At 41.1% G+C, this 24,426-nt stretch overlaps 1 protein-coding gene across 1 annotated transcript; it reads left to right on the top strand.

The window, feature by feature from the left end:
- Window positions 1-11,125: 11,125 nt before the first annotated feature.
- Window positions 11,126-19,850, top strand: ING2 (inhibitor of growth family member 2). The gene is made up of 2 exons (XM_044680627.1): window positions 11,126-11,420; window positions 18,922-19,850. Exons 1-2 carry the CDS (start codon window positions 11,246-11,248, stop codon window positions 19,590-19,592), a joined length of 846 nt encoding a protein of 281 aa, XP_044536562.1. The 5' UTR covers window positions 11,126-11,245; the 3' UTR covers window positions 19,593-19,850.
- The last annotated feature ends 4,576 nt before the right edge of the window (window positions 19,851-24,426 follow it).

Here is a 24,426-nt window from a genome sequence, read left to right as displayed (position 1 = left end):
ACAGGAGACCAACGGCCCAGGAGAGAGGTAATGCTGGAGGCTGTGCGGGTGGAGATAAGGGGACATACATGAGATGTTACGGAGGCAGGAATGGCAAGAAATGACAAGCGTTTACATACATGGGGTGAGGGAGCCATTGATGACATCCAGATTCCACACCTGAGTGCCTGGAAAGTGAGTGGAGCCTACAACAGGAACAGAAAGAGGGAAGAGTTTAAGGATAAAGGTAACAAGTTCTCTTTTAGACGTGTTGAGAATTTGAGATGCCTATTAGATGTCCAGACTCCCTGGGTACTGGGTGAATAGAGATGGTAAGTCATTAGAAAAAGACTGAAGAGCAGCCAGGGAGCAAAGTGTCATGAAATCCAAGGAGGAGAGATAATCCAGGACAGAGTGGTCAACTGTAACAAATGCTGCAGAGAAGTCATGAGGCATGAAGACTGGGGACAGAGGTAGAGGACTTTTAAAAATCTGAAGCATTGTCACTTTAATACTATTCCAAGGACCATTTTCCCCTATAGGAACATCTTGCCGCAGATGTCAATCAGAAAATTATTCAATTTATAATTTTCAGTTGAAATGTTTAGGAATACATCTATTCCCTAAAGGATGTGACTGTGTTCACCAATATGTATGTGTATATATATATATATATATACACACACATATATGGGGAGAGGGAGGAGGAGAATGACAGAAAGCACACATACTGACTAGCCAGTTGACTTTGCAGAAGTCACTAGCCTTTCCTGAACCTCTATAGCTATAGTGAGGGTTAGTATAGTATAGGTTCCTTCCATCACCAAAAAATTCAGAAGTGACAGTAACCCCTCAGATTCATTCACAATGTCAACTACTGACAACTTTCAAAATCCATTATCCTCCTAAAATCAAGCCTAAATTCATTGGCCATTTCCCATTAACCCCATACTTAGTCTATCGCACATTGTCGCCACTACAGCTTTCAAATGTGAGACCATGGGATAAAACCCTACACCTCACCTCTCACCACCAGATAGAAGTCCATTAAAAAGGGGGGGAAAAGTCTGATGGAGGAAAGGGCAGTATTGGATCTCATTGTTTTCTGAGAAAATATCTTGGTTAAAAGACCTGACTTCCCCTAACCCGTTTGTGTGGCTCACGTTCATTTTGTTTTCTTCTATGATTTCAAAATAAATCTTTGATTTCATCCTTGTAGATACTGTGAGGAAATTCTCTCTACCAAGGCAAAATGAAAGTTCACCATACAGATTTCTTTTCTGAGGTCCCATCATGGTATAATGGTGGCACAGTGCACATTAAAGGCTATGTCAGCAAAGCATAGGTTCTAGAAACTCCTTCCAAACTGAAAAGGGTCTAAGCCTTGAGCCTAACAATGGGTTCTGAACTCTAAGGATATTGCCTTCAGAGAGGTTTATCACCATAATGGGGTCATGGTTGTGAGAGTAATTCATGAAGGTGAACAATTTAAATCTAAAAATTATTTTTAAAAATTAAATTTGGACTCATTTTATTTTAAATCTTTACCTTCTATCTTAGAATCAGTTCTAAGAGAGAAGGGCAAGGGCTAGGCAATCAGGGTTAAGTGACTTGGCCTAAACACAAAGACTAGTATCTGAAGCCACATCTGAACCCAGGTCCTCCTGACTCCAGGTCTGGAGCTCTACCCATTTTTCTACCTAGCTGCCCCAATTTGGACTTATTTTAAAGTTTTACTTGTAAAGTCAAAAGTATGTTATGCCTGCTTTTATAAAAATGAAGAATTTCGAGCTAACTTAAAACATATACATATTTATTTTTATGTGGCATGAAACCTTTCTTCTCGAAACCTGTCTTTTTTCTTCTATTTCCCTAAACAAAATAATTGCAAAATTTAAACCCCTTCACTATTGTGACCCAGTTCCCCCTTGATGTTATATAAACAGTTCATGTTACCATGGTAACCACTCAGGGAAAAAATTACTTTCTGGGCAGTGATATACAAAGTGTACCATTTAAAATGTGTTTATTTTTCCTCTCTGGAACTAGGACACAACATTTTATTTTATGGAATTTCCTTTCACAGATGGTCCCTGGAGAAAAGACCTAACTGGTCATTTTGTACTGCATTCAAATGTTTTATGATCTACTTTTGGCTCTCTGTAGTGTTGATCCTATATATACAAAGTCAGAGTTTCTAACAGTACTCTTTTCCCAAGTAGTATAATCTTAAAATTGTACCTAACGTTATAGGCACACTTACATGGTGATTTAGTCTTATAATCAAGTATGCTGCTTGGGGAATCTGATTTTTATCTCTATATGCACTACACTCCAAACACAGCAGTGATTAACAATTTGCTGAACTAATCGTCCTTTGAAAGCCTTAGCAATAATGTTTCATTAAAGTAGAAAGATTGACACACACTTAAAAGGGCACACTGTTAAATTCTTTAAATTGTAGTTTGTTTTCCTGCCATTTCTTCTGCAATACTGTATTAGCTTGGGGGGGGAGGTAACTTGTTTTACATTTTAAAGTATATTTTTGACTTACATATGTGGATCAACCAGCTCAAATATCCCCTAGTTCATAAGCTCACATCTCTTATGGTTCTGTTACCACAGACCTAGGAGTAATTTGAATTATTGATTACCTTTTAATTTCCGAATTTGTTCACACTTCTTTCAGGATTTCTACCTTTTAAGGTGATGAAGCTAAGGAATGATTCTTATCCTTTACTCAAATTCCTACATATTAATCACTCATTTCTTATCTTTCTTATGGAAGGACTATTACCTAACTAATGATAAAGAGTTGGATTCTGGTATCTTGAAAGGCTTTGATAAAAGATTTTAAATATTTCAGTGGCAAGAATCATTATCAAGTCAGCTTTCATTCTGACATCCTGTGACAAGATCTTGGGCAAAGTGGTTTGAAAAATTCAGCAAAGCTACTAATAATTGCATGTCCAACTAGAATTTAGAGCTATTGCTTCCACCTCTCATAACAGAATCAATGGAAAGCACCAGGTCATCATATCACTGTAGGAAAGCTAGTAAGCATAACTAAGTAGTCGCCTCTAAAAAGCCTGGAATTTGAAGTTAAAGAGATCCCTAAGAAATTGACTGAAAAGTTACCGATATTCCTATCTATTTCTGCTATTTAAACAAGTATAGGTATCCCTTCCATATCTCAACTTTCCCCCACATAGTTTCTACATATTAGACTGCATAAGTAATTAAATGGGATTGGGGGGGGGGGAGTTTTCCAGAAGTCGAAGGCCACCAGACAAAACAGGAGAAGCTTAGAAAATATATAACCTATGACCAAACACTTAACCCAAATTTTACAATAACATACTGTAAACACCCTTTCCAAAAAATCAGACTTCTTTTCTGGTACAAGGGGAGGAACAAAAAATTTTATAAGGATTTTCTGGATTGCAGAGGTGCTATGCCCCTAAACCCTATCATGTGGCTAAGATACCTGTATTTACTAGTCACCTGTATGTCCAGCACTATGATCTCACAGAGACCCCTAAGGCTCCCATAAAACCTATTTTCTTCAAACTTGCAAAATTTTGGAACTGGAAAAAACCAGCTTACCGAGGCCTTAGTGACTCATACAGCTTTGATTTGTAAGACAAAAATGGAAAAGGAAAAGAAGAACAAGGTGGCAATGAGAAACACAGTTTTATCATTAGAAGGGACCTTAGTGGCCATCTAGTTGGACCCATAACTGAAAGAATCTCTGTTATAACATACCAAACAACTGGTCATCCAGCTAGTGGGCTCAATGCCTTTTTCACTCTCTCCATAATCTTAAATGCACTTAATGAGGCAGGGATTTAAGGAACATTTGAAGTTAACAAAAGGGAATAGGAACTATTCTAAAAGGACCCAGAATTTCTAGGTAAGCCACTTTATAATGTAAAAGGACAAAAGGAAAGACACTGAGAGGATTCTCTCTTTGTTCTTTTCCCCACAGGTTGTTGGGTATTGCCAACCACCAAAAGCACAAAGATCCATAGTTATTAGAAAGTTTATTCCTGAATTGGGATGTTTAAAAGATTATTTAGAGTCAAAAGGACAAGACACTTGAAACATTTGTTTCCTTTTCTAATTTTTCAGGTTTAGGCCAGACCTGATGTCATTGTGCCATATTATTTCTCAGGAATAAACAAATAAAATGCAAATACTATGAGAGCCACAAAGCGATGTTATTCTGACAATAAAATTCAACAAATATTTATCAAAGACCTATTATGTGCAAGGTTTTGTCCTAAGCAAAACACTTAACCTTTTTTCTTTAAAAAAGTTATTTTTACATGTATTCACACTCCCTCCCCCCCCAAATTAAATGCCCATCACAAATGCATAGAGTACTACAAAACAAATTCACATTGGCCATGCCCCAAAATGTATATCCACTTAACCTTCTTTCTCCCTATTGTTGTTACCAACCTCTGCAAGGAGGCTTACGTGGTCTGTGTAGGTCGAACACATATATCCACTTCCTTTCTTTCCTTTGGCTACTTTCTCCCTTGTTTCCTAAGACTTAGCCAGTGCCCACTTCTGAGTATCACCCATAGTTAGACCCAGTATCTGAATAATACTAAATTCACTGGGAACTGAAGGTTTCAACTATAGTGCATCCCACAGAATCTGGCTAAGGGGCGTCAGAAAACATCTCACTTCCAAATGAATGCGGAGTCATTAAATCAACAAAGTAGGAGTCAATGACAGGATGTCAACACTGTTGGATTCCTTGTTTTTCTCAGATGGCTGCAGGTAATGGTGCGCAGAGCAATGAGATTTGGAGTTGGGCTTGAGTCCATCTCTATGCCTCATGGCCTCTGTGACTTTGGCTGTTACCATTTCCATCCTCTCACCTTTCCAACAAAACCACCTCGTTTCCACACACTCACACCCCCTATTTTAGGCCCACATGACCTCTTGCCTGGACAACTATAGTGCCTTTCAAATTGGTATTCTTATCTCAAATCTCTTTCCCATTCCAATCTATCATTCCCTTAGCTTCCATGTTCTTTAGGGGATCTGCCCGTGGAATCCTGCCTTCCACGAGTCAGGCAATTCCAAGAAGTCCCTATTACCTCTAGGCTCAGGTGGTCTTTAATGCTCTTCACATCCTAGTTCCTTCTCCAGGCTTCTCACAAATTATTCCTTTTTCCACAACTACATAGCCTACTGCTGTTCCTCAAACAGGACACTCTGTGCCTCTGCACTGGCTACCTTGGGCATGAGATGCACTTCATCACCCCTAAACCCACTTTGTGTAGAAGGCCTCTTCCAGTCCCCTCCTTCTGCTGATGACTCCCTCTGAGATCACATTCTTCTTGTTCTGTATATATCTTGTACACACCTAGCTATTTTCCTATTTGTTTTCCTGTTAGAAAGTTGAGCTCCCTGAGGGCAGGGGTACTTTTTGCCCATCTTTGTTTCCATAGCAATTAGCCCATGACCTGGCACACTTAATAAATGCTTGTTCATGGAACGACTTCTCTGGCCCTTTGTTTGCTCATTGGAAAAATGGAGAGGGTTGGATCCAATGATAGTCACACAACCTCAGTTGCTTTATAAATAAAATAATGTTAAAGTAGATGGTCTATTAGGTAGGTCCCTTTTAGCTCTAAATCTGCAATTTTGTGAACCAAGCATCCAATTAACTCTCAAATGTTAAGATCCTAGTCAATCCTTTCATTTTGCTGAAGAAGAAATTGAGAAACAACATTGTTTGTTTGTCTAAGGTCACAGAGCTAGTTAGTGGCAAAGACAAGACTAGAATCCTGGTGGCCTGCCTCCCAGGTTACTAACCTTTTCATCACACCATACAGTTCTAATCTATCATGGAAATCTAGGATATTTTCCAAACCTACCAAAATGTAATTCTGAAAGCTTAGATCTGATTAGGTCATTCCCCACTCAAAATGCTCCACTGGCTATTTATCTCTTGCCTCTATGACAAAATCTGGGATCACAGTTTTAGAAGTGGAAAGAACCCCACAAACCATCCAGGACAACACCTTCCTGTAGATCAAACACTGAAATTCATAAGAGGTGGGATATGAAAACTGGTCCTGACTACGATCAGCTCTTTCCATTATACCACAATATAGGTTCCTCTGCTTGCCACGAAAAGCCCTTTTTATTCTGGCTCCAGCCTGCCTGCCTCTCCAGACTTTTGACATTACACATTAGCCCCTTAACACTCTCTAGGAACTAGCCAAACTGGCTTACACGTGATATTCCTCTTGCTATCTCTTCTCTGGGCTCCTGAACAGGCTATGCCTAGCCTGTAAGGCACTCCCTTCTCAACTCTACTTTTACACAGTTTCTAGATTCCTTCAGAGTTCAGCTCAAGTACTGTCTTCTACATGAAGCTGATTTCCCTGGGTACATCCTCATTACTCTATATATTTTCTATCTACTTATCGGTGTAGATAATCTACTCTTATCCCAGTAAAGAATGTCAGCTCCTTTACAGCAGGGCTTGTTTCTCTGTCTTTGTATTCACAGGTGCCTGGAATCTTGGAAATAGCAGCTAAGTCCTAAAGAAAGAATATGTCAGTGTATATGTGGCAATGTCCAAGCCAAAGAGACACTATGAGAGTATCTGATCACTAGAAATAGTTATGCTCTGTACTGGGTGGGATTAGGACTGAAATCATGCTGGAGACCAGCAAGTTCTCAAAGGGTGGTCCAGGTTCCTGGAGTTCCCAAGACCCTTGAGTGTGAGATCTAATTTATTTTCATAATAATAGAAAAATGCTATTTGGCTGATAAGATACTCCTCCCTTTACCAACTACACATCTGTGTTTGGCTGGATTTTCTTCATATATTTCAACATAGCACAATAGACTGCATACAGAAGCAGGTATGAGAATCAAGTTGTTTTCTATTAAGGCAGACATTAAAGAGATTTGCAAAAATATGTAAAACAGTCAATATTCTCAATAAAATTTTTGTTTTTGAAAATAGTTATTTTTCATAAAAATGTTGAGTTTGCATTATGCATTTATCAACATGTTATGAGTTTATTATTGTTATCTTTAAATTAATAAGTGTATACATTTTTAAAGAATCATAAGTTTTAATTTCTACTAAGGAAAATATCAATAGTTATAGCCCACATAAACACAAGCTCTGTAGCTTGTAGGCTTCAATCATTTTTTAACAGTGTAAAGAGGGTCATGGACCAAAATATTTGAGATCTATTGCTCTAGACAATCTATCCTGAGGCTCACCTCAGTGTGAACTGACAAAATGTAATTTCTGGGCTGGCAAAGCTGAGGCACTAGACTTCCTATAGACCACAAAATACAAATATATTGTGAGGTATAAAGTGAATGGTTCCCTCATCAGTAAACAGAGACAGAAAACTTGTACTTACTTCAAAAGGTATTGTGAGGTCAGCATTTTGTTATACATCATGCATTATAAAAGTGTGTGCTGTTGTTAACGACAGGCTTGTCCAGTGCTGAGCACAGTGCTTTATGGGTAACAGATAAATACTGATTCATTGACTTTATAAGGAAATATGCCTAAAAACAACAAGACACAAAAGAGACAAGTCAAAATTTACATGTAATAAAACTCAGTCTCACTATTGACTCCATTCTACAAAACTGCTGGCTTCTGAGAGCCTGACTGGTTAATTATATCTAATGGCAACTCTTGACATCTCAAATTTTCTAACAGGGCACTCAGAAATGCAAAGTTTGTATTTAACAAAGCATTTCACCTAATCAGGGTACAATACTAAAATGTCTTAGTTGGAAGACATTCATTCATCTGGTACACAACCACTGAACTGTGAGCTCCTTTTAGACAGGGGCTATCTTTTGCCTCCTTTGGTATCCCTTGAGCTCAGCACAAAATCCCTGGCTAGTAGTACTTGCTTAATAAATGTCTACTGATTGACTGACACCACCCTTAGGTAACCTCAGTTTGTTGAATTAAATAATGAGCTCAATTCAATTAAACAAACATTTATTAAGCATCTACCATATATATGCAAGGCATTGTGCAAGCCCAAGAACAATAAAAGTGGGGGGGGGGGGGGGAGGCAGTTTATACCTTTAAGGATCTTGCGGGTTCATTTATAAAGCTTCCTATTTCCCAGTTTGACACTTATGGCCCTTCCCAATATGGTTCCAGGTTGCCTTTCAGACTTGCCCACAGCTCTTTCTTCCATACTTTTTACAGCCCAGGCACAGGGTCCTACTTTCTGTTCTCTGCACTCAACATTTCATCTCCTGCTTCCCCTCCTAAAGGTGGTCCCCAAAGGACTCTTCTCATCTCTTTGAATCCTTATCTTCCTTCAAGGTTTGGCTTTCATGCCACCTTCTAAAATGGGTTCATTTTTTTTGTCAGTGTCTTGATGGGCAGTCTGCTGGAGCCCATTGCACCATTCTCTGAATAATGCACAAAATAAAACACACAGGTTTAGAAAAGAAACCAATTATATTGAAATGTGGTTAATCAAAAAATTTTAAAATAAGAATCCTGGTTTGTAATTTTGGTTCTTTCAGGTGACAGTATTTCCCCCTACCATTATGCTTTTTTCACTTATGCCTATAACAAATTCTACCACTCAGTGGAATAGAATTGACATTTTAGAGAGCTTCAAAATTTACAAAATGCTAAACAAATTGCTTTATTTCATTTGATCTTCAGGATAACCCTGGATGTAGATGCTATTATTATTCCCATTTTACAGGTAAGGAAATAGGACATCTCAATAAGTGACTTTGCTCTGGATCTGACAAGGTACTGGGAGCAAGATTCAAACCAGGGGGAAAAAAAAGCCAAGTTTAGTGCTATCTACTACATTCAGCTTCCTGGTTAAAAAGTAAATTCCTTAGGGGCAAGGACTAGTATGACTACCTAGCTCATAGTTGCCCCTCAATAAATGTTTATAGAATTTGATATAAAGGAAGTGGATGGAAGCAGATAGCATAGTACTTGGAGAAGGGAAGACTTGAATTCAAGTCCTCAGGCATTCATCTTGGAATCCTGAGGCAGTTTCTTAACTTCTTTAAACAGTTTTTTAAAAATGAAGATAATAATAACACCTACCTTCGCAGAGTTGTATAGATCAAAGGAGCTAACATGTAAGATGCTTTACAAAATTTAAAGAACAAGATAAGAGCTAGCTATTATAAATACTAACACTTTTCAAAGTGCTCTAGTATAATCTGAGGGAGAAAAAAAAATTTTCAATTTAGGATAGCAAGTCCACACAGCTAAGCAAAGACAGCAACAAATTTAATCTCAAGCAGTTTTCTTTTCACATCACACTACCCAAGTTAACAAAATAGGAAAAACGGAGACAATATTAAAAAAAATTTTTAAAAAGTGGGCATCCTTAGATGCCATCGAATCATTAGCCTTGGTAGATTTTTCAAGTCTCTGCAAAGAAATGTTTTGCTTTCCATGTTCCTTAGATGTCCTATTTTGGAATCCAAGTAAGCTTTTTTTTTTAAATTTTTGTGGGGTGCATTTCAATGACCTGAGTAGCAACTGTAAGGGCAGCTTTTACATTCTTGGAAAATAGAAGGGGAAAGAAAAGTTTTAAAGAGTAGAATACTAGCTTATAATTACATCAAACCCCACATATGGAAATCCACTAACTGTGAACTCTTTCCTCCTGGGTTGTGTCTTCATCCATGAAAAAACAAAACAAAAATCAAACCCTCTTAGGATGATGTTTCCTGCCCCCGCAGGTGGGAGGGGCAACACGGAGGGATCCTCTTTTAACAACAAGAGCCCCCAACCCTCTGACAATAATGTCCCCCTTACGCTGCTTGCCTCGGTGACACCTGTCCGCTCCTGCCCGGACAGTCTCGGGAGGGCTTACGTGCTGGGAACTTTTTCTTTGGATGTGGGGGGGACGGGGCTCTGGTTCATTTGGCCATGGGCAACTGGGGGGTGGGCTGGGAACAAGTTCAAAGTTACCATTCCCACCCGGACCCTGGAGGCCGGGCCAGCGATCGGGGCGTGGCAGGGGGCGGAGGGCCCACTGGCCCCGACCAGCCCAGGCTCGACGAAGCCTCGAGGAGGAGATTGGAAACAAGCCCATAGACCCAAGGAGTTGGAGAGAGGGAGCCTACCTCCCAAGCCGGCAGCCCCCACGTGCTCAGGGAGCCCGGAGCTAGGGGCTTGTGGGGCGGGGCCTGCAGGGCGGGGCGGGGCGCGGCGGAGCCAAGTCCAGACGCGCGGCATGCCGGGAGCCCCAAGGCCTCGCTGCACCCTGGGAACTGCAGTCTCCTCTGGCCTCGCTCCATATTGAAGAGAAAAAGGGGCCGCCAACTGCTCCATTTTACTCCTGGGCAGTGCCGCGCTGGCTCTCCCAGCTGAGAGGTCGTTCGTCAGCAGGGTGCAGCGAGAGTCGGGCCAGGCTCCGGAAGATCGGGAGGAGGGCGGAAGGGAGAGAGACGATGGGAGGATAGCGCCTCCACAAGCCAGCCGGCTCGCCTGCCGAGACTGAGCAAAGGGGCGGGGTGACAGCTCTTCTCCTTTAAGAGGGGGCGGGGCAGAGCCTGCCGTTTGTCCTCCCCTCCTCCTCTTCCTCTTTCCCTCCTGCCCCAACCTCCCCCAGCCGCGAGATGACAGACCAATCACCCGGACGGCCGGAGGAAGGCGGGAGAATGCGAACCCTTCTGTCCGGCGGGAGGGGCGGGCACCGAGCCTTATAAGGGCTGAGCCCTGCGCAAGCGCAGAGGCAGCTGCAGTCGGAGGGGAGGGGGGGCCAAAGAGAGAGGGACCCACACACTCATACACACACAGACACACTCACACTCACACCTCGACACTCTCACACTGGGTACTTAGGGAAAGTGAGGGACAAGGGAAGGACGGTCAGTGGAAGCCGAGTAGCGAAGGAAGCCGGGAGCAGATTGTGGGCGCGAGGTAGACGCAGAGCCCGGCAGCCGTCCCGGACGCCCGAGCGCCGCGTCCCCGGCAGCGGCGGCGGCGGCGGCACGTCCAGGGGATCCCCGCTGCCGGGGCGCTGAGGTGGGCAGCTGATCTCGCTCCGCCCTAGGACGTGTGCCCGCGGCTGGGTATGTGAGGATCCCCCTGGGCAGGGGGCGGAGGGAGTCAGTCGGCTGCGCCCCAGTGAGGGGCGACGGGGTCTGCCTCCCTGGCGGCCCGCGGGGCCGTGGCGGTGCATGTGTGGCCGCTGGATGCGGAGGAGGCGGCGGCGGCGGCGGCAGCAGCAGCAGCAGCAGAAGAAGCAGCAAAATGTTAGGACAGCAGCAGCAGCAGCAGCTGTACCCGGCGGCCGGGCTCCTGGCCGGGGAGCGGGGCCGGCTGCTCTCCTGCTACGTGCAGGACTACCTCGAGTGTGTGGAGTCGCTGCCCCTGGACATGCAGCGGAACGTGTCCGTGCTACGAGAAATAGACACCAAGTACCAAGGTGAGTGAAGGGACAGGCCGGGAAGGGCGTCCGGCCAGCCGGACCCGCTGACAGCCCCGCGCGCCCGGGCTCGGGGCACTTTAGGGGGAACCTGGGCGCTCGTTGCAGCCAGGGCTGTTGCTGGCTGAGAATCAGCCATTTTATTAGTCTGGGATCGCTCCTCTGGCGCTGCCCCGAGAAAGAAGGAAGGAGGAGCTGCGGGCGGACCGGCCAGCTCCGGGCTTTGGGGCTGGAGGTGTGCGGGCTGGAGGAGGACGGCTCGGCCCCCGGTCCCCTCTTCCCCTTAAGGCAGATGCATTGGAACGTGCTGGGGCTGGGGGTGGGGGAGTGGGCATCTGGGGCGGGCCCCGAAAAGGCCCCTCCTTCTCCCTCCTCCCCCCTCTTCCCCCAAGCCTAGGGGGTCTCCTTTGCTCTCGTACCCCGGGGGAAGCTGGCTGGTTCGGGGGCTGCTTCTCAGCCTTTGCTCGGCTCCTTCCGCTAAACAGTTAAAAGGAGGGAGGGGCTCGGTGGTGGGGAGGGCGGTGAAGGGGGGTCGGGTCTCTGCCCTGGAGTGGGCGGTGCCTCCAAGCGTAACGCTGTGGACTCGTGGGGCGCGCGCGCTTCCGTGAGGGTGACTGGGGCGAGGAGACCCCCGGGGGCTTGGGCTATCAGGCTGCCCAGACTTCTGCAGCGCGACTCCTCCGTACGCCTGCCAGCGGCAGGGACGCTTCCCGCAGCTGGCGCGTTCCCGGCGCGCGCCCCGCGTGTGTCTTGGGTCGCCTGCGTCACTTCCGGGGTGGGCTTGACTGAGCTTGTCCGCCGCCTGCTCTCTGGTTCCTCCGACCCCGAATCCGGTCTGGGGCTGGCCCCGGGATCCGAGGTGGAAATTTGTGCGGCTCCGGAAGGCGTCCGTTACTGCCCGTGGCGCTGCCTCGGCCGGGGGCAGCAGTTCCTCCAGGGTTCACCCGGCGGGGAGGGGCGGCCTCGATCCCCCAACTAGGCCTCCGCGAGCAACCCGGAGCGCCCAGGACAACTTGTATTCGGGACCCCCGGGGCCTCGCCTTCTCCGCTAACCCTGCCTCGCACTGCCCGGGCTAGGGGCTGAGGCTCGGGAAAGCTGGTGGGGGTTGGGGGCCAGAGGTGAGGGGTATGGGAGAAGATGTGACTTGGGCTATGCTTGAACAGAGGAGAAAGCTACGGATGAGCGGCTGGGCTCCCTTGCCTCTCCGCAGACCTTCCCAAGACTCTTCTCCTGTTCCCTTAGCCGTCACCGGCAATAGCGAAAGGCATCTACCCTAGTGCCTGGGGTAAACGTAAGCCTGTACCTGCGCCCAGCATTCCCTGCTCTCTCCACCCCCTTCCAACCAGCTTCCTGCCTATGTTCTTAAACCTACAAAATACCCAGACTAGGAAGAAACTTCCTTGAGCTTTGAGTTAACAGCAGTCGCATCTCTTTTCCTCCCCTGCCAATCTTTTTAGGGAAAAAATATTCGATCCCTCAAAGTCTGACTCCTCCCTCCTCTTCTGAAACTAACCTTCCAAAGATCACCGAAGTCCCAGTCAATATGGCCACTTTTAAGTCTTTATGTTCCGTTGAGCTTTTGTATCGTTTGATAAAAACCATACCTTCTGCAGTTTCTTGCTTTGACTTCAAGAATACCATAATCACTGATTCTAACTCCTTTGCTTCCTCCCTATCCTCTTTCCAACCTCCCTTCATGGTGCCTGAATCCAATCCTTGAGCTCAGTTGATTTATATGGCTCCTTTTATATAGATGGCTTCAAATCTGTGTTAGAGAATCCTGCTTCAGACATTTACTAGCTGCGACAGTGGACAAATCACCTAAGTTCTCTGAACTTCAGTTTCCTAATCTATAAAATAAGTGTCCTAATATTTCCCAACTCCAACTTATTATGAGGATAAAATAAAGCATTCTCTGTCAATTCTGATGATATTTCTTGCCCTTCTCTGCCCTGTTTTTCTTCATTTCCCATAGTCCACAGAACAACTTGAAACAGAATGTTAGAGTTGTAAAGGACCTTAAAGATCTTAACTCCTTCATTTTGTAAATGAGGAAACTAAGGCTGATATCGATGAAGTTTCTTGTCCTAGGTTTTATAGTTGATTCATGAAAGAGCTAGGACTAAAACCCTAGGTTTCCTGATCTTTGGGGCACTACTCTTTCTACCATGTTTGTTTTTTCTCTACCTGAATATTTAACTCTTCTCAGCCAAGTTTAGCTTAGCCTCTTACTAAAAGATTAAAAACTCCCAAGCCAAAGAAGTCCCATAATTTCTCTCAATTTTGCCCCTATTCCTGCTGCTGCCTTCCTAGTGTGTGGCATCCTGGGGTTGTGTAGTGACTAGAAGTTCAGTTACTGAATCATCTGGGTTCAGATAGCTTCAAGTTGTCTAATACACACATTGACTTTGTTTCCCTGGGCAAGTCTGTTACTCACTCAGTGCTCTGAGCTACTGTAGTGAGGCCTTCTATTTCCTTATAGATGGGATTCTGGGTCTCTTGTCTTGGCAACTCTGCAAGCTACTGTCTTTCCACTTTTATAGCTTCCTCACACTCTGCATATGGAAAAGAGGACTAAGTTTGGTATCAGGAGATACCTGTTTGAATTCAGCTCTTATACTGTCATATGACTTCAAGTCAGTTTACCTCACCTTCAGTTTTCATATATGTGAAATGGCAGTAATTATTATAGAGATATGAAATAGAAGTAATCTCCTCTAACACTTTCATGTGACAGATGAGAAAACTGAGGCTGAGAAGGTGAAGTGACTTGCTCAAGACCACAGGTCAAAAGTAGCAACACTGAGATTTAAATATTGGTCCTACCTAACGAGGATATTGTGAGAGGCAGCTGTTGGAGTAGTCAATAGAGCCAGGCCCAAAGTCAGGAAGACCTGAATTGAATTTGACCTCAGTACTTCCTAGCTATATGACTCTAGGCCAGCCATTTAGCCAATGTTTACCTCAGCTTCCTTATCCGTAAAATGGAGATAATAATAGCACCTGTCTCTCAGGGATATTGAGGATCAAATGATCATAAAGTTCTTAGCACAGTATTTGGCATGTAATAGGCACTATAGAAATGTTAGCTATTGTCCTTTGTAAAACCTAAAGTGGTAGAAACGTCAGTTATTGCTTTCTCTGTTATCATTATCTCCATGCCATTCAACTTAGACTGCTCACCTTCTTGTACCTGTTCTCTGCTTGCCTATTACTCTGTTCATGCTTTCCCTAAGCCAACTTAATACCTGTTGAATTTTCACCCATGTTTCACCCATCCTTCTATTGGCTAATGACTTCTTCCTCTCATAGAGATATCACTTTGCATTTCCATTTTATTTACTTGTAACTGTCATCCCCATTAAACTATAAGCTTTATATAGGTAGGGATAATGTCTTTTCTAAACTTGCAATCTACCAGGCAGAAGAGCATTCAACACAGTTTATTACATTTTAATTTCTATATCCTTATTTTGTGTTTGAGCTGACCTGTGATTTTAAATCTGGAAAACTTCTCACTAAAGGGGAAAAAAACCCTCCAAGTTATTTCTTATGATCTTAATCTGTGTGGTTGTCTTTTATTTTTTTATATATATGTATGTGTATATATGTGTGTATATATGTGTATATATATATATATCAGTTTAGAAATAAGACTAGGTTTTTTAAGATTTGTCTATTGAATGTTTTGTCTAGGACAAATATTAAGCACTTTTCAAGTTGGAGCAGAATATTTTGTAACTGATACAAATGCCAGGGTCAGATTTACTGTGCTGACTTCATGTATAGCTTTAGGTTCAGAGGAATAGTGCACTTTTATGAAACTGAACAGCCTGGACTCCATTATGGTAATAACTCTTGTTTAGACAAATAGTTGATTTCTAGATAAATTCAAGGTAACAGTAATTTGTACCATAGCAACAGGTATACTGTATGGTGAACAACTGTGAATAAGAGCTATTCTTAGCAATACAATAATCCAAAACTATCATGGCGAATTTATGACAAAAAAGATATCTACTTCCAGAGGAAAAGCAAATTTTTTTCACTGTCTTAATTTTTCCTATTTGAATTTCCTTCCATAGAAAGATTACTATAGAAAAATATTTTTCAGGATTATACATGTAAAATCTATATGAGATTGCTTATCATCTCGCGCAGGTGGGGGACGGAGGGGGAGAATTTGAGACTCAATAATCTTGGGAAAATGTTAGAAACTTTTTATGTGGGAAATTTAAAAAAAAAAAGCAAACAATAATTTGTACCGTAAGTGCATACCGACTGTCCTGTCCAAATCTCCCAGTCTGATATATATTTACTTATTTTAAACCTTTACTTCTGTCTTAGTCACAACTCAAAGACAGAAGGGCAAGGACTAGGCAATGGGGGGGGGGGGTGTATTTAAATGACTTGCCCAGGGTCACATAGCTAGCTAGTGTGATATTTATTCACATCCTATATTTTACCTACTAGATTCACTGGAGGGTAGGCTCTTGCTGCTTTGTCTCAGTATAATACAATGCTTCACACGAGGTAAGCACTTAATAATAATATTTTATTAGCTTTATGTCTGATGGAGATTTCATAATGTGCTGCACTGGGTTGAAGGTACACCTCAATACAAAGAATACGCACACACTGCCCTAAGCACATTAGAGCCAGATTGCATTAGAATGATTCTGGGGTCATGAATCTGGAAGAGGGAACATTTGAAAGATAAATGGGTTCTGTCTTATAGAGTAGATCAGATGTATAAATAAGAGGGAAGAAAGTTAGTTTGTTTATCATGTGTAACTTTGGGCAAATAATTTTTAAGTATTTCATTTGTTATGCTGAAATTTTCTTATATAATTTTGTTCTCTTTTTCTTCCAAAAGTTACTTATTTTCACTGGCTTTTATAACATCTCTTTCCCATTGCCACTTCCCATTAAACAATTTTTAAAAACCCTTCTGAAGCTCCAGACTTTACCACTTGACGTTTTTTTGCCATCTTTCTCCACTGCTGTGGCTCCTTCTGCCAAGGGGAGTTCCTATAGGAACCTCCTTTTGGAGGAAGGGCCCAGAAGTACATTCCTTCTCCTTCCCCTTTTGTATTTGCCTTCTCTGATATAAATGTTATCTCTTTGTAGACAGGGACTGTATTTCTTTTTTGCCTATATTTGTCTCTCTCAGTTTTTCCTTTTCTCTCTCATACATACACGTGACACAGGCCAGTGCTCCATACAAGGGAAGATAACAAATGTGCATAATGACTTGAAAACAATTGTACATAGTACAGCAAAACACATTCTCACCTTTGCCATGTACAAAAAATGTAGGTTTTATTCTGTATTTTCAGTCTTCTGGATCTGTGGTTTTATCATTGCATCAATTAGAGTTCTGTTGTCCTTCAGATTTTTTTTTCCATAATGTTGACATTATTACATAAATTGTTCTCCTAGATCTGCTTATTTCACTGTGTGTCAGTGTAATCTAAGTTTTGATTTTCTCTGAAACTTTTTTTTTTGTGGCACAGTAGTATGCCATTCATACACCATAATTTGTTTAGACATTTCCTAATACTTGGGCACCCCCTTAAGTTCCAGTTCTTTGCCACAGAATTGCTTTAAATGATTTTTGTATGTGTACATGGTTGTTGTTTCTCTGTCTCTCTCTGTCTCTGTCTCTGTCTGTCTGTCTGTCTGTCTGTCTCTCTCTCTCTGTCTGTCTGTCTCTCTCTTATAGATCTTTTTGGTGCATCAGCCTGGTAGTGGTATATTTAGGTCAAAGAGTACATGTAATTCAGTAACTTTGGGGGCGTGGTTTCGATTTGCTTTTCAGATAGGCTAAACCAATTCACAGCTTTACCATGACTGCGACTTTTTCTTGCTTCTATATTACAATATTTATCTTGCTATGAAATAATTTATTCAGTGTTTGGCATTACGTACCAAACATTGGATCTATACTGGGCACAACATTTTAAGTACCATATTTATAAAATTGCAAATCACCATGGATAAGATATGGAATAGTTGAAATCAGTTTGTCCTGTTTCCTCCCATCTGCCCCCACCTTGCCCTTGTTCATTTTAAAACTGTTGTGTCTATGAAAAAGTCACAGGGGGCAGCTGGGTAGCTCAGTGGATTGAGAGCCTGGCCTAGAGATGGGAGGTCCTAGGTTCAAATCCGGCCTCGGACACTTCCCAGCTGTGTGACCCTGGGCAAGTCACTTGACCCCCATTGCCCACCTTTGCCACTCTTCCACCTATGAGCTAATGCACAGAAGTTAAGGGTTTAAAAAAAAAAGTCACAGCTTTATTATTCTTATTTCCCTAAAGGAAACCTAGCTGATTGCTAAAGCATTTAGTATATCTAAATAAAAGGGAATGGTTTGAGCTTTTGAAATAATAGGATAGCCTGGCCTAAGGACTTTCTATCTGGTGAGTTGCCACACTGTGTGGCATGTGGGCTTATTGCTAGCCTAGGTGACTGGATTACTCAGATAGTGGCCAGCACAGGGTTGGCAGAGGCATCAAACTCCAATTGAAAGGAATCCCTGCAGGCTTCAGATTGACTTAGAAAACCGCAAACTTAACATTATCTTCTATATTTTATTTATTTTATTAAACATTTGCTAATTACATTTTAATCTGGTTCAGGCTACACTTAGGAGTTTTGCCAGCTGAGACCGTGAGTTTGATACCTCTGGCCTATTGCTTAATAGAAAGTTTTGGTAGTGTTGCTTCTTGTGCTGGAAAAAAAAGATTTATAGGACTTAAAACATTTTAAGTTGATGTTTTAAAGATGTAGAAAGTTTGTCAGCAGTTAAACCAAAATCCATTGCCTAGTTACATAAATAGAGCAACAGGATCACTATTATGTTGATTTTCTTGTTAATAGTATCATTGGTATAGAAATATACTGTGGAAATATTTCATTTTGTAGAATTTTAAGTCCTCTAATATGGGAGCCATTCAACCAAAAAATTAAGATGTTAAGCATTCTTTCTTATACTCTAAAACTGAACATAAGTGAATTGGGGCAATGCATTGTTTAAAACTTTGGTTAGTCAGAATAGCTAGATATCTCAGTGATACAGAGCCAAGTCTGGAGTTGGGAGGACCTGGCTTAAATATGTCATTCCTATACTTCCTAGCCCTGTGACCCCGGGCAAGTCACTTAACCCCATTTGTCCCGGTTTGCCTAGTGGTTACCCTTCTGCCTTAGAGTTGTTACTAAGACAGTAAGGATTTGAAAAACAAAAAGCTTTGTCTTAGTCATACCAATCAATTAAGAATTTATTGTAATTTCCTTTTTTTTTTTTTTTGAGTTTCCATTACTTTTTCTGGATATTGTGTTTCCATGTTGGAGTTGGTAAATTGTATGTTTGGGTTTATGGCATTATGTTTTGAGTTGCTTCTATCCAAAGTACTCTTAATTGCTTAAAAAAAAGTGCAATCTCCCCTCTCCAAAAAACTAGAGCAATATTCTGATTTTTTTTTTTTTTACATTTTACAGAAGCATTAAAGGAAATTGATGATGCCTGTGAAAAATACAAGAAAGAAAATGATCCACATCAGAAGAAACGCCTTCAGCAGAATCTTCAGAGAGCATTGATCAACAGCCAGGAACTGGGTGATGAGAAAATTCAAATTGTTACACAGATGCTTGAGCTGGTAGAGAATCGGGCAAGACAAATGGAATTGCATTCACAATGTTTTCAAGATCCTTCAGAAAGTGAAAGACCTTCAGATAAGACAAAGATGGACTCCAGCCAACCAGAAAGGTCTTCAAGAAGACCCCGCAGACAGCGGACCAGTGAAAGCCGTGATCTCTGCCACATAGCAAATGGGATTGAAGACTGTGATGATCAGCCACCTAAAGAAAAGAAATCTAAATCTGCCAAGAAAAAGAAACGTTCAAAGGCTAAACAGGAAAGGGAAGCTTCACCTGTTGAGTTTGCAATAGATCCTAATGAACCTACATACTGCTTATGTAACCAAGTGTCTTATGGGGAAATGATAGGATGTGACAATGAACAATGTCCAATTGAGTGGTTTCATTTTTCATGTGTTTCACTTACTTATAAACCAAAGGGAAAATGGTATTGCCCAAAGTGCAGAGGAGATAATGAGAAAACAATGGACAAAAGTACTGAAAAAACAAAAAAAGATAGAAGATCGAGGTAGTAAAGGCCATCCACGTTTTAAGGGATTATTTGTCTTTTATATAATTCATTTACTTTACAGAAAATGTTTTAGGATAAATGCATAAGGCTATGCAATAATTTTTAATCATTAGTATTAATGGAGTATTAAAAGTTGTCGTACTTTGTCTGTGGTTTACTTTTCTGCACTGAATAACCAAATGTTTTCAAGCCAGGTGGTCTTAGAATAACACATGGAAAGAATTAGGAATGGTGGGAGTGTGGTGTGAACACAGGTTGCTTTTATTTTTCTCCACAAACTATACATATCTCATTGTCACTTAAAATGGAAATGTTGCTAATGGGTAAACACCAAAGGTTTACTAGCATTTAATTCTTCTCTACACTTTAAAAGTTTTTAGACTCTTCAGCTGATGTGAACTCTGTTTTACCTTTGTGGTACATTGAACCTTATCTCTAGTCTCATGAAGACTCATTTAAAGAGCTAGAGAAGAAAGTTAATTTAGGATTCCATGTGGAATAATGTACTCTCATCAGAGTACCTTGCTGTTGTATTTTTCTTAGCAGCATTTTGATATACTGTCAGTAATCCATTTGTAAATGACTCCTTTTCACAAAAGCAGCTATTAATCCACCTGTGTTTTAAAATTTAAAAAGTTCTCCTTAATAAATTTGGGCACTGCAGAATAATCGGTATACCAAAAATACTACCATTAGGTTAGAGTGGCAGAATTTAAGCTCATGTAGCAGTATGGGTTCACATTATTTTTGGGCATTCTTCAAGGTGTATTGTATTTTCCTGATAGTGAAAAAACAAAACAAAACAAAAAAGCCAACTCTGAATTTCTGTGTGATCTGCTGGGGTGCCTGGGCACAGTTCTAATCAATTGGAAAGCAATATAGTTGTCCTTAATATCTGTATATCAAACAGTTGTTTTAAATAGTTTTGCTGTCATTTAAACAATTTGCTTTCATTTAAACAATTTCCATCAATGATGACACATCATTATTTTAACTTGGAGTTGTATTAATCTTTTTGACTTTCTCGTATTGGTGCTCCCTGATATGTTTGCTTTGAATGAATATGATTTTAAGAAAATGCAGTTAATCACGTGTTTGTAAAATGGTTTTCCAAGAGTCTTATCTGTTAAAGATAAGAATGTTGAAGGATGTATGTTTGGGGATTTTTTGTTTGCTTTGGGGGCTTTAGCTTTATCTATGTATGACCTGCCTTGTTTGCTTCCTTTTTGTTTCTGAGCCTGACAATCTTGATTCTTATTAACCTGGTAAAAAAACCCTATCTGGGTCTAAGAAGTGTTTACTATGTAAGCAACATGTTGTTGTGGAAAGAACATAGGACTCTTTGAGAGTCAGACTGTGGTTTGAATTTTGACCCTGACACTTAGCTAGCTAATTCATGTTAGGGAAGTTGCTCAGCTTCTCTGGCCCCAAATTTCCTGCTCTGTAAGGTGATAGACTTGAACTAAGTGATCCATGAAGTCCCTTACAATTAAAATTCTCATTTTCTGTATTAATGTGAATTAGAGATAATATTAGATTTTAGAGGCAAGTAAAATCGACACTTTTTCAAAACAGACATTTTCTTTCATCTGAAATATGAAGCATATAAAAATCTAGTAAATGGGGAGAGTTTCATTCCAACAGCTAGTTTTGGTTGAGTATAGATGATCTTATTAGTCCTCGGGCAAACATCAGAAAACCTGATTAAGATTTCATTCATTTATACAGAAAATGTAAGTTATTAACATTAAGAAATTCCTTTCCAGGCAATAGGATTAGAGCATTTCTTATTCGAGACAATTTCGTAATATAGTTTCTTTGTTACTAGACTGTCACGAGATTGGTTTTTGTATTTTTATTTTTTTGTGATATATATTAATGCTTAATGGTTACAAAGTGCTTTCACATATTTGATTGTCATACCAGCTGAGATCAAGTGGGAAATATATATATATATATATATATATGTATATGTATATATATATGCATACATATATATAGTGCTTTGCAAGCTTTCAGGTGCTATCAATGTTAGCTTGAACAATAATAATACCAGTTAATGTAAGCATAAACCTGGTTTAATTGTAATCTGCCAAATGAAAATTGATTAAAATAGACTTGTTTTGAGTACTAGGACAGTGATTAATAACACTAGTTTAACAGGGAAGAAAGGAAAATATATAGTTGCCTGGAAGTTTTACTTCCTAATGTGGAATATTTAGTAGTCTTAAAAACACCCTTATTACTGTGTGACCCTGACCAAGTCGTTTAACCTCAATTACCACTCTTCTGCCTTGGAACCCTGCTTAGTATCAATTCTAAGACAGAAGGTGGGATTTTTTTTAAGCCTACCCTTATTCAGTTTTTAGGGTACATATACTTTCATTATTAGCACCCACCTTTATTCTGGGTTATTGTACAACTCAGAACATAGCTAGTATCTCTCAACCTTTGATAACAAGGGTGTATTACCACCAGGTTTGGTAAGAGTTTCTTTGCCTCATTATTCCAGGAAAGTCCAGGCAAATGGTTGGGGGCAAGGGAAGCAGGTGTCATGGAATAATAACAGTCATGAACAACTGGGAATCCATAAGGAAAGAGAAATATTTCATTGCCAGTACCAGATGAACAATTGTAGGCAATTTAAAAGTTTTCAAATCTGTGTCCCCAAACAAGATCCTATAATTCAAACTTCACAGATACAAAAACAACCCAACTCCACACTCCATAGTACTGAGAATCACTATCTATGACAGGTGGCCATTTTGACTCACCACTATAGATGGGAGTCTTGCCCGTTTCCAAAAAAAAAGAAAAGTTTTATTAATGCCCCTTTAAGCACAGTTACTTCTCTGTGATGCACTCTCATCCTCCCACCCCCAATAGAATCCTTCATCGGATTCTTAGATTGTAACAGAAGTATAGTTAGAGCAAATCAACACATTGACCATATCTGAGAACAGGTCTCATTCCGTCTAGAGGTGGAAGCATGCATTAGCATCAGGCCTGGAAGCCATGAGGTCCCTGCGAATCTTGGGTCTCTTCGTGTTTTCCTTTACATTTTTGTGGCCGTTGTGTAAATTGGTCTGGTTCTTGCCTATTTTGCTCCACATCTGCTCACATAAGCCTCCTCAAGCTCCAAATTCTCAGTGTTCATTATTTCTTAGCTTACTTAGATATACAATTTGTTTGGCCATTCCCCCACGGACGGTGGTCATTGACTTTCCTTCTAGTTCTTTGCTACTACAAAAGATGCTGCTATAAATATTTTAATGTATGTATAGGATCTTCCCCTCTATCTGACTTGTTGAACAAATGCCTAGAAGGAAGATCACAGGGTCAGAGGGTTTGGTGACTTAAAAATAAAGTTCAAAACAGTTTTTCTGAACCATTATGCCATTCCCTAATTTTGCCAACAGTGCATTAGTGCTCATTACTTTCCAAGGCAGCCCATTTTACTTTTGGTTAGCTCAAAAGTGTTAGGAAGTTGGGGGTGGGGGTTTCCTTATTTTGAGCCAAATGTGCCTCAACAACTCTTAACCCTGTTGGTCTTGTGTGTCCTTTCCTTGTTAGATTGTAAGTTCCTTGAGGGGGAGGGATTGTTTCATTTTTGTCTTTGTATCTGCAGTGCCTGGCCCATAGGTGCTTAATAAATGCTTATTGATTGTTCTAAGTTGTTCCTTCTAGAGACAAGCAAAATGGATTGAATCCTTCGGTCATAAGACAGCCCCTATTAATATTTGAGGACAGCTCTCCTGTCTTCCCTAAGTTTTCTCATCTCCCATCTGAATAGCCCTTTGGTTCTTTCCACTTAAGCCTCATATATCTGGTTTTTAATCCTTTCTCACTATTGTGTCTTGACAATGTCATCCAAGATGTGACCATAGGCCACCTGCGATTTGACCAGAACAAAGTCTGCTTAGAGTTATAAACCTCGTTCTATTCACGATAGCACAACTATATGCAGCCCAAGTAAGATCTTTTTAACACTGAGGATTGGAACCTCTTAGTACTTTTCACATGAACAGCCATATTTGAACCCAAGTATTCCAAGTATAGAACTTTATAAATCTCTGTTAAATTTAAGTGTATTGGTAAGGCAGCCTGATGTAGCTACAAACTCAAGAGTTAGGAGATCTGGGCTTTAAGTTCAGACTGTGACCCTAAAAGGTACATCATTTACCTCTCCTTAAGAAATGCCTGCCTACGTTGCGGTGGTCATAAGAAAACCTCAAAAGTTAGCAGTTGTTATTCAGCCCATTGCTCTAGCCCAGTGATTCCCAAAGTGGGCGCCACCGCCCCCTGGTGAGTGCTGCAGCGATCCAGGGGAGTGGTGATGGCCACAGGTGCATTTATCTTTCCTATTGCTATTAGAATTTGAAAATGAATAATTTCCAGGGGGCTAAGTAATATTTTTTCTGGAAAGGGGGCAGTAGGCCAAAAAAGTTTGGAAACCACTGCAGTCTAGCCTATTGGGATTTCTGGATCCTGATAACACTTTACATGTGGCTTTTTATTTACATGTTTATTTTTTGATGATGAATTTGTGGCCAAGACAGCCAAAGAGAGGATTTGAACCAAAGTCTGACTCCCAAGGTATTCAGTCTTCTGTTGACTACCCTACATTACGTCTCCAGGCACTGGTGAAGGTGACAAATAGAACCCTTCAACACTACTTGAAACCCAATCCATTTTTATGTATCCCTTTGGTAGTTTTGTGAAGCCTATGGGCTGTTTTAGAAAAAAAATATTATATGTATAAAATACATAGGATTATTACAAAGGAAGCTAAAGGTTAGCAAAAAATAACCTTTTTTTTTCTATACAAGGTCATA

This window comes from Gracilinanus agilis, chromosome 6, assembly GCF_016433145.1.
Source record: "Gracilinanus agilis isolate LMUSP501 chromosome 6, AgileGrace, whole genome shotgun sequence".
In the NCBI taxonomy this organism is placed as follows: domain Eukaryota; kingdom Metazoa; phylum Chordata; class Mammalia; order Didelphimorphia; family Didelphidae; genus Gracilinanus; species Gracilinanus agilis.
Note: the sequence above shows the minus strand (reverse complement) of the source record. Positions and strands in the feature narration are given on the sequence as shown.

What these genes read in the sequence shown, in the direction of transcription:
- ING2 (XM_044680627.1), top strand. Translation starts at nt 11,246, where the DNA reads ATGTTAGGACAGCAGCAGCAGCAGCAGCTGTACCCGGCGGCCGGGCTC. An exon ending in AATAGACACCAAGTACCAAG is followed by an intron (nt 11,421 to 18,921) that starts GTGAGTGAAGGG and finishes TACATTTTACAG; the next exon opens with AAGCATTAAAGGAAATTGAT.